Source organism: Branchiostoma belcheri, unplaced genomic scaffold (genome assembly GCF_001625305.1).
Source record: "Branchiostoma belcheri isolate BF01 breed outbred unplaced genomic scaffold, Haploidv18h27 scaffold50, whole genome shotgun sequence".
In the NCBI taxonomy this organism is placed as follows: domain Eukaryota; kingdom Metazoa; phylum Chordata; class Leptocardii; order Amphioxiformes; family Branchiostomatidae; genus Branchiostoma; species Branchiostoma belcheri.
In genome coordinates this window covers 1,486,423-1,497,772 of record NW_017804132.1, presented here as the reverse complement: position 1 = coordinate 1,497,772, position 11,350 = coordinate 1,486,423, and the positions used below count along the sequence as shown (strand labels likewise).

At 43.0% G+C, this 11,350-nt stretch overlaps 1 protein-coding gene across 1 annotated transcript in view; it reads right to left on the bottom strand.

Moving 5' to 3' along the window:
• Positions 1 to 271: 271 nt before the first annotated feature.
• Positions 272 to 11,350, bottom strand: part of LOC109480237 — a 22,389-nt gene continuing 11,310 nt past the window's right edge. The window contains 8 exon segments of the mRNA XM_019782386.1: positions 272 to 297; positions 300 to 935; positions 972 to 1,112; positions 6,686 to 6,805; positions 7,372 to 7,539; positions 8,231 to 8,347; positions 8,733 to 8,897; positions 9,453 to 9,575. Coding sequence (XP_019637945.1) covers positions 272 to 297; positions 300 to 935; positions 972 to 1,112; positions 6,686 to 6,805; positions 7,372 to 7,539; positions 8,231 to 8,347; positions 8,733 to 8,897; positions 9,453 to 9,575 — 1,496 coding nt within the window.

The following is an 11,350-nucleotide window of genomic DNA, read 5'->3' as shown; positions in this document are numbered from 1 at the left end:
CAGTACATGTATATACAGGAAAAAAATATCCCAGTCCTGGTGGCAACATTGGTAGTAGGATTTAACATAGAGCTATGTTTACCGAAGGAAAATATACCTTGTTTTTGCTCAGTTTCCTCTTCTCCAAACACAAAAGGTCACAGTCAGACCGTCTGTCACCATGGTAACTAGTGTTGGGTTACATCATGTTGTAATTTTATGAGCAGGAGGGATTTAGACATCTGTCACCACATAACGTTATATGAATGTGTTGTTGTGACCTTGGCAATGGTTAGATTTCGAAGGTGAAGTCTTGACAAGAGAGAGAGTCGTCATTTTGTTTTTCTCTGTGATTTCATTAGTTTCTTGCCCGTCCGAATTTTCCGTGTGTCCCTCGTTGGACAACATCGCAACATTCTTTTCTTGAAGTTGCTCATCATCCTCCAAAACCACCTGTTCCTCTACGTCACCGTTCTTTGTGGTCATGCACGACACCGTCATCACTTCTTGTGCACCTCTTGTGTTCTTTTCTCCGTCAGACAGTCCGAATATCTCATCATCACTGCTGTCATTCGCATCACTAGCGAGGGTCAGTCGAGAGCTTCTTAATCTTTTATTCATCAACCGCTTCTTACAGAAAGGAGTGTCCATAAGAACACTTCTTATACAAGGATATAGAATGAAAAGAAGTCCCAATATTGGGACGATAGCAGCTGTAGCTAATAGAAAGTTGGCCGTCCCAAAACCGTACGGAGGAGGAACAACAGATTGGTCCAAGTTTGAAGATGACATTATGAGTGCTTTAACCTGGTGAAAGTTGTTTCTTTCAAGTTCACTCTCTTCTTCAAGGCTTGTGACGTCTGAAATAGTAGTTTCATTGGTCTTCGCTGAAAGTCTCAAACAGCCTGAAATATTGCCGTGGTCGTTTGCAGAATTTTTGGTACCGTTTTTGGCAGCTATACGTTTGTCCTCTGGCAGTTGAGACGAAGGGCAAAGAGATGGAACGTTAGTATGATCCGCACCGTCAGCAGCTGCCAACGTTAAACATCCTGGCAAAAGTCCCAGCCAACAGAACAGCAACATCTGCAGCATCTGATGGTTTCCTTTACGCACTCTGTAGGTCTTCATCATCACTCATACGCTCAAACGTGCCCTGGCGCTGACAAGAAAAATACATAGATTTACAAAATTATAACTGGCTAGCTGAATATCATTGCGTAGAACTGAATCATCTGATGGCTTCCCTTACGCACTCTGTAGGTCTTCATCATCACTCATACGCACAAATGTCCTCTGTCGCTGACAAGACAAATACATAGATTTACAAAATTATCACTGGCTAGCTGAAGATCAGTGCGTAGAACTGAAACATCTGATGACTTCTTTTACGCACTCTGTAGGCCTTCATCATCAATCATACGCACAGATGTGTCCTGGCGCTGACAAGAAAAATACATAGATTTACAATTATGTTATCACTGGCTGAATATCAGTGCGTAGAACTGCAACATCTGATGAGTTCATAATCACTCATACGCATAAAAGTGCCCTACACTGACAAGAAAAATACATAACGTTAGATTTCCAATGTTAACACTGGCTGAATATCAGCATTACTCGTGCGTATGAGCCAGACATTGTATAATGTGAGCATTGTATAATATGAGCTAGAGATCTAGGAGAGGGTTGCGTTGTGGTAAAGGCAATTTCGTTACATTGGATCTTATATATAGATATGTATGATGCATGCGCATATACTATTGCTTTGGGATGTGGCCTTCTTTCAAATCAATCGGCAAGCTACTCAGACTCTCATGGCGAGTTGTTCAAAATCAGCAAGTGGATACACCATCAAAGTAAACCATTAGATGTGAGTGCATTAAGTTGAAACGAAAACCGTCCTTCCGTCTAATCGTATTACACCCGGTAAACCTAGCCTCCACCAGACCTTTCTACGGGAATACGGATCGTAGAATTTGGCAAAAAAGAGACTACAATTGGCCAAGGGAGTCCTGCCGCGGGGAGGTAGTTTCTTTCCCTCCGAAGCGGCCAGTCAATAGCCTGGGTACCATCCTGGTTAGTTTACGTCCGCTCCTACAGCGGACGTAAACTAACCAGGATGGTACCCAGGCTAGCCAGTCAAACCACAAGGCGGCCAAACTCCCCTGGCAAATATTCTCCTATATATAACCAGCGTAGTTAGTGTGGTAGAGACGGGTAAACCGAATATTATTATAATATTCGGTTTCAGGTAGTGAGTTTCCATGTAGCTATAGCTTCTAGCTCTGTGCCTTCCACTTGTTAGGCCCCTAGAAGCTTGATGGCCAACCTGATACATCTTTATTGAAGTGAGATGCATTGGGAAGGAGGAGGCCCAATCGGCCCCCGACAGGGAAAGATTGTGTAACACAGGTTAAATGCAGTCTTGACAAACATATAGCAGACAATGCGTGTAGATCACAGCCCGTCTTTTAATTTCTCGCTGTTCCTCAAGGAACAATACTGGTACCACTTGATGGCCAACATCTCTATTGAAGTGAGATGAATTGGGAAGGAGGAGGCCCAATCGGCCCCTGACAGGGATATATAGATTGTGTAACACAGGCTAGCTATAGATAGTCATCACCATCTTGTTTTAGAACAAGAACCGAACGCTTTAGAAACAGCGCACTACCATACATGGTTAAGTTACTGAATAACTCTGAAACGGCAATGTAAGAGTAATCTGTTGCTAATGTTGTACAACAGCCTTTTTTACTGCGTAACGTTTAACATGTATATTGACTATAAATCCATTTTCTAAAGCAGAGGAATATTTTACGATTCATAAATTTTAACAATATTTAATAATATGTAATAATTTTTTAACAATAATACCCATATTTTAATGACATTTGTGACCTCGGAGCAATTCAGGCGGCCAGTATGGCTACCTGCGAGTCTGTTGTCAATGTGATGGTAATTGAAAGTGTGTATGTCTGCAGTTTTCAATTTGAAATAAACCATTCTATTCTATTCTATACCATTGTCAGATGATGAGCCGAGTCACAGAGTCCGAACTTGAACTGTTTAATCAACTTCCTATCCTACGACAGATACCACCAGGACCTCCCTCTCTAGGTCTCCACTCTAGACTGACCTCGCCTTCACATTCTTGGGCCAAACTGGTACAAACGATTGGATCCCATCACAACCATTGATCCAACGTAATATAGCTAGGCTTATAAGCCTAGCTATAGATAGACATCATCATTGATAGATCCAACTTAAGCCATTCCAAAACTGCGCATATGCGAATGCACAAAAGCGTCGATGGACGAATAAGCCTACGATCTATAATATCCCCATCAGTCAATGTCAGATACCGGTTCTGTAGCTGACACCTCGTTACTGGCCTGAAATTGTTTCACACCCAACTATCGACAGAACGGTTTCAAGAGTCATCTGGGGAGGCAGGGGAAATACCTGACCGGAATGCCATCATTGATCAGGTGCAAACAAAGCCCAAGGCGTTTTGTACTAAGTATCATGAATTCCATGCCCGTAGCAAGGATTTGGAATGGGGGTTCTTGCCACTGTCTAAAGGGACCATCGAGCGCCGTAGGCTTGAGGTTCCTAGTGGGGGTCCGGAAAATTTTGAAAATTGAACCTTCTGAAATGGCATCTCCTGCGTTTTTGAGATAGTTTCAAAGGAAATATCAGACGTAACTTTTTATTCGATGACAAAGTGAGCCGATTTTCTACGATTCCAGCCCCGATGGTGATATGAATTAGTCCATCTTTTAGAGAAAAATTGTTTGTTTGTTTGTTTGTTTGTTTGTTTGTTCGTTTGTTTGTGGTTGCTTTTGGTTGGTTGGTTGGTTGGTTGGTTGGTTGGTTGGTTGGTTGGTTGTTTTTGGTTGCTTTGGTTGGTTGGTCGGTTGGTTGGTTGGTTGGTTGGTTGGTTAGTTGGTTGGTTGTTTTTGGTTGCTTTGGTTGGTTGGTTGGTTGGTTGGTTGGTTGGTTGGTTGGTTGGTTGGTTAATTGGTTTTTGCAATTGCATCAAGGCTTAGGATCACTGGTATGCCCGATTTGTACGTCAGGCTTGTCTTGCATTCCTGTTACATTTTGACCCCACCCTATACGAGGGATCGCTGTTTTTGTTTACAAAATATATATACATGCAAATAATTTCAAGACATATGCAAAGTATTGGTAGGCAAATCAACGACAACTACCATCTTGTCGTAGGTATAACGCCCTGTGTTTTCTACTCCTTAGCCTGGAGATGATTGTTTTACCTTTTGTAGTTATAACAGCGATCGATGTGGAAAGCGATGGAACCTGTACTTCACGTGTTTGTTCAGTCCTTGAACGAAAAGATCGAACAGTTTCGGGGAAATCAGTTATCAAGGACGAACTGCTCGTACTGAAAGCGGCACTAAAACACAAACAAGGCTCTTCATCACCTAAACGTTGCGTATATATCAACACTGTATATACCTAGCGCCAACTTAAGCTGGAAATACTGACTGGCTAAGTGTATTGTCATTCGTCTTGTCAAAACATTCAACACATACATGTAGACTGCCACCCGTTCAAGATTTAGATACAGTTACGCTTTCTGCCATAGTACTCTGCCTATCAGGAATTAACAAGCTTTAGTACGTACCTTCGTTCTAGCTGTCTGTTTGCATCGGCTTCTGATGCAGAAGATATCAGTAGAGCAGACTGTCACCGTGTCAGTTCTATCATCGTCATCTTTACGGAGTGCCAAACGCACTCCGCACCACTCGTAGTGACATAGGAGGGCCTGCATGTGGGGGTCCCGACAACGCTCTACGCTAAATTTTGAGAGCCGGCTACGTGTTACGCTAAATGCGTCAATTACACTCTACGTGGAATTAGAGCGGTCGATCCGCCTACGCTCTACGCAGAATTAAAACGGCCGATTACGCTCTACGGAAAAGGGCTTGCGGGCCCCCACATAGGAGCGAATAATATCGGACAGGCTTGCGTCATTTCCGGTCGTTTGTAGGTTAGAAAAACGCGGTAAATACCTACGGGGCTTTTTTACACTCCCGAACGTCACCAAAAAGGGGGAATGATGGATTATTTCCCCTTGAGTAAAACGGCTCGGGTCTTCATGATGGATGAGTCCATTTTCAGACCCTCTGGTGGAAGAGTCCATCAGTTTCAAACCCAGTAAAAGAGCTCGCTAGAAGTAAGTAATACGTACTCTCCAAGCAGAGGTTGTGGGGGAATGATCGTTAGCTTTTTATATATGGCCCGTTTTTTTTGCCTCTACCTTCACCTTGGGTCGCTTGGATACTGCCTGGCCAGTTTGGTACTCTATTTTTGAGACCCTAGGATCTGCTTGGAGATTAATTATAATATAGTACATTGGAAACTGGATAAATGCAGTCTTGATAAAGATATAGCAGACAATTCGTGTAGATCACAGCCCGTCTTTTAATTTCTCGCAAAGTGTTCCACAAGGAACAATACTGGTACCACTTTTACGTACCATCATTTCCATCACTTCTTGATTATATTGCACTTTTAACTTATATCTACGTATAATGAGTTTCTGAAAACGATAACGATTTCCTCTATAATACACTGCTGTGACCTCTCTCCCTGTATTTATTCTATTGCTAGACATATGACATCAACTTTTAGTGACATTCTGACTAAGAAATTCTCATAATTCCGAAAGCTCTTTATTCCGATACCCTTCAGCCAAAAGGCTAATCTTCCGGGGTTCATTCTACTGGCTAAGAAATAAATCCAATGTACGTCAACGTAACTTCTGAATTTCCAACTGATAACTTAAAGAATAATTTTCCATTGATCGCACATAGTACTAGACATACTAACCTCACCAAATCCTCTGCAACCAATTTTACACACGTGTGTGAAGTTCTACGTTAGTCATTCTTGTATAGGAAGATTAGAATAATATTCGTCTACCTCATACTTGGGTAACTAATTGCACACGCGATCTAAAGAAATCTCTGCTTATGATCTTATAATCGCTATTATCCCTTATACTAAAAAGTAAATAGATGCACAAAGTGTCATCAAGATCTTAGGAAAGATCTAATGTGTACCAATTAGTAAAAGTTGGAAATCCTAAGAATTTCAGGTCGTGACCTGCAACGCAGGAAAAAGTTGTGGACAGCAAAGACCAAATAATGTAGAGATCCAATACATGAATGCATTCGACGTTTCTTTCAGTCAGTTACTACGAAGACTATGAAAGTAAAGTTGCCGGGAGATTTGAGTTTACGTTGTGGGGGTGTAGTGATGAGTGCGGGAGTGATGAAGGCATGTACCAGCTCATCACCCTTCCTCTTCCTCATTTCCCAGATCCTCGGTCACGACGTCTTCGTACTACTTTCCCCCGGCCGCCAAATCTAAGAAATGATAGAGAGGCATTCTGTATTCTGTAGCAGTCAATGATGCATGAATAGTTTATTTCGAAAGGTACGTAACATTGTCAGATACAAAACGGCTAAATTGCGTCAGGACATTACATTAAAATGGAGACATATTACATTAAAATGGAGACATATTACATTAAAATGGAGACATATTACATTAAAATGGAGACATATTACATTAAAATGGAGACATATTACATTAAAATGGAGACATATTAATTTGAGACAAAAGTTTTAACTTTAAACTGACAACACAGATGAACTTTCATGATAGTTTTTACCTTGTTCTTCGCAGATGACAGGCGCGGGTTTTGCAGTCTGGCTGCCCTCACAGCGGCAGAGCAAACCGTCTTCAGTAAAGGTTGCTCCGTTCTCGTAGTACACATCATTGTGTAGACAGCCTACAAGTTCAACATGTAGACATGTAAACTAGGCCTTTGGTGTTGAAAAGTGAAATTTTCTATCATAATGTACAATCTGAGACAAAGCTGACAACAATCTCCTACAAAACTCTCCTATAATCTCCTATAAAAGGCTTTCCTGAATAAAGCAAATTTTTTGGGATGTTGAATACTAAGTACACTAATTATAACACATTGCAGCATGAAGAGGTATATTCTGCCTTTGTCTGTACTTCGATGCCCTTTAAGCTCAAAAGGCTAATCTTCCAGGGTTCATACAAAAACACGTAACAACAAATAACATGGTAAAAAAGCACACATTCGGCACATATCTTATCTGAGGGCTTGACCGACTCGTGATTTCAGGTATGTCCAAAGAAGTTGGTTCCAAATCGGCCGCCAACTTTTCTGGCTAATATCTACTATTTTTAGCAACCGACAGGTAGTCTGGAAAGACTAACTACTTACGTCTGACGTTTTCAAAATCATATCCAGTTACTTGAGTAACTGCTTTTTGGCGTATCGTATTACCTGGATGTCTAACCTTCATCGACGTAACTACTTACATCCGTATCCAAAGTAGTCTTCGTAGATGATTTGACTGTTCTCGCTACACAGCGCGCGGCCCCCCATACAGCCCGGTTTCTCGTAGATGGTTTCTCCAGGAAGGAACACCTGTTCTCCATACATACAGCCGTACGGTGGGAGAGGGGGAGGGGGTGGGTCCGTCGGTTCTACAAGAAATATACTAATAGGTTAATATATCAAGGACTGTTTAGGTCCTAGAACAAGTAGTTGATTCACTCACAGTCTTGCACGCACGTACATGTATCTGTATGTTTTCATGTAGTTTAAGATCTTACGAAAGTCGCTGTACTTTTGTTGTGTCAATAAAGTTCTGTATAGCTTTTCAGTCTATAATGGTTGTTTGCCTCTTTTACTACAATTTTAGAGTATGATGGACATTATTAACAATAGGAATCACAATAGTCTGTATTATGAATCCTATAATAGTCAAAGATGTTGACATTGCGGAGGTATGAGTTCGTGTAACTCAGTGGTACGTTGTAGTGTCGACAATCATTGATAGCAGAGTGTCCCCAACTTGTTTACGGATTCGTTTATGACATCCGCATCCGGCAAAGTAGATGATGCAATGCCCACCGACGAGCATGAAATCATGGAAACAAAGCTGCAATCCTAATTTCCAAGCAGATCCGAGTTTTGGTGGCTGCAAAGAATCAAATTGGCCAGGCAGTATCCCATTGGCCAGACAGTTACCACTTCGCCACCGAAGACGAAATGGTTACTGTCTGGCCAATTTGATTCTGTCTTTTCAGCCATCAAACGATCTGTTTGGAGATTACGTAAGCCAACATTGCCTACCTTCTTTCACGCCCCCAAAAGTGATAAAGTGTATTTTACCTGGGCAGATCATCGGGGCTGGGTACCCAGTTTCGCTCCCCACACAGTGGCAGACCACACCGTCCTCTCTGGTGAAGGTGTCTCCGTCTTCGTAGTATTGTCCGTTATACTGGCAACCTATACAACATTAGACATCTAAGTATGTAAACTAGAAAGGTAACATTTGCAAGGCAAATGCAGAATGTTCACCTTCGCATATGGTCTGCTCTGTTAATTCTTACTCAAACACACACACACGCGCGCGCGCACACACACACACACACACACACACACACACACACACACACACACATGGTCAGTCAAGAGTCTAAATACCTCCTGCTATAAAATTGCAACACGATGGAACCCAAGACTAGTTATGGTGAGAGACGTCTGGTTCAGATCATTGACAGGTCATTGACATTATTTGAGAAAAAGAAGTAGATGAAGAAGAGGAAAAAGAAACAGAGCAAGAACAATGTGTTTTCCTTCTGCTAAGGTAAACATAATCAAACAGACTTACATCCTTGTCCAAAACTGTCGTAGCTGTAGAGAACTCCCCACGGGTCGCACCCGACCATTGGCCTCATACAGCCTGGCTCCTGGATGACCGTATCGGGCGGGTAGTACTCTCCCATGTACTCACAGTCAGGAGGCTGGGGCGCTGGCGGGGGCGGGGGTAGGTCGGCGCAGGGGTCGTCACTACAAGAACATATAATATATTAGCCTCCGCCAGGCCTCGGGAAGCGGCTTGAAAGAGTAGAAATTGACCAAGGACATTGAATATTGTACAAAGAGACATATCTATTATGCCAGGAGAGTTTGTCACTCTGGTCTTTCTCAGTAGACTGATCTGCGACGGGGGCCGACATCGTCTACCAGATACCTTTCGCCCAGTGTTGACATCACACTTCAAAGAACCCACGTAACAAGCCCCACTGGGTCAGTCTACTGAGGAAGACCAGAGTGACTGGTCGAAAGCTCTAGGTGAGGGAATTTTTTTGTGTTGGATCAAAAGTTTTAACTTTAAACATGTAAATAATGTTGCTATTCAAGATTATCCCATTGGGTCAGTTAGTCCTCACTACTTGTGAGAAATTGGGCTGGTCTCAATCATGATGTTTCTGACCCAGGGAGAAGAGTTGCTGTTACAGTTCTATACCTCTAGCTCTATGCCTAGAAGTGGCCAAATGGCCTTGCATTGAGCGACACCGTTAAAAAAAATCCCTTGCGAATTGGTGGTTCTTACCGTCGCAGATCATAGGTGCAGGAGCCACGTCAGCGCTTCCCTCGCAGCGGCACATCACCCCGTCATCTCGGACCATGGTCTGCCCTCTTTCGTAGCACTCTCCACGGTATTCGCAACCTGGTCATCATTGGAAGTCATAGTGTGTGAACCATAGCAACAACAACTAATAATAACATTGTGTACGTTCTGGGATCCAGAATGATCGCAGAAACACACACACACACACACACACACACTCATACACACACACCTACACACACACACAGACACACACACACACAACCAGACACACAAACACACACACAGACCAAGGACAGTACATCACTTGATAAAAGGCAACATGGTAATTCTTGCACGTGGCAAAAACACAGATGTCTGTTGGTTTACACTTTTTCTCTTCATTTCTAATGAAGTATAAAGACATGTACATTCCTAGATAACACGTATAAATGTGCACATAAGATGTTGCCAAGGTTTTGTCTACGTTTACACATTTAAAATGTCAAAATGTTATATCTACTTTTGTCCACAGCCTGTATTAACAGAGGTATCATGATCTAACAAACTTACATCCGTATCCAAAGCTATCCAGAACAAAGATCTGCCCGTAATCGTCGCAGAGCAGCCCGTCCGTCTTGCAGCCCGCCTCTATGATGACTGTTCCCGGAGCGTAGGTTTGGTCCATGTACACGCAGCCGGGAGGTGGAGGTGGTGGCGCTACCGGAGGTGGAGGTGCTACATGAAATATAGTATAGTATGGGTGTCAAATTTCACATTGTTTATTGCGCATCAGCTGGACGGACCACCGCACAAATGACTCTGTGTTAGAACAGCTGGGAGTGGAAAGAACACTTTTAAACACCATAAAGAGGCGGAAACTCCAGTACTTTGGGCATGCCACACGAGCAGAGAACATCACCACCCACATACTGCAAGGGGTGATCAACGGAAGGAGGAGCCGTGGAAGACCACGCCGGAGGTGGGGCGACGATGTCCGTGACTGGATGGGCATGCCACTGGCTGAGTACTCTCACAGGGCCAGAGACAGGAGAGAGTGGAGGAGGCTGATACTGGATGCCACCATAGTCCCCGACCCTCAGACATGAGGATGGGACTAGGTAAGGTAAGGTAAGGTATTGCACCAAAGCATATTGCATCCTGGAGGTTGAATGGCACGCTCATTTACAATCTGTCATTGGAATAATAAACTTTGACTGTAATTATGAAAACAAGTACAATTCTGAAATCAATCTAATTGCACCAGTGTGCAACAAATCTAAAATCACACTTAACGTAGCATTTCAACGATATGTAGTTATAAAAACTTAGGTAACATAATAACTTGTGTCATGCTTAGCTTTACGGTTCATGATGGTTTGCTTCATTGTTCACATCTGTGTCTATGATCTACATACCGCATAGAATGGACTGTAGCATTCTGTATTCTGTATTCAGAAGGATGATGAGTGCATGGTGTAGGCAAACTTGTACATGTTGTGTACATCTCGTGGCGTTAGCATTAGCATTGGAAAGTGGGTGATGCTATGCTCACAGCGGCATGAAATGATGAAGACAAAATTACCCGACCAAGACTCATCAACTTTCACTACTTTGAATTCTATCACTTCTCAAAGCAAAGCGATCATATATAAACATTGATTTACGTGGGCATGTCATAGCTGGTTCAGCATCGTTGAACTTCTCACAGGTACAGACCACGCCGTCAGTTCTGGTGATGCTCGCCCCAACTTCGTAGTAGTCTCCGTTGTACTCGCAAACTTCAGGTGGAGGGGGTGGTGGAGGGGCTGGAGGTGGAACTCCAGGAGGTGGTGGTGGAGGGGGAGGAGGTGGTGGAGGTGGTGGTGGTGGAGGAGGTGGTGGTGGAGGTGGTG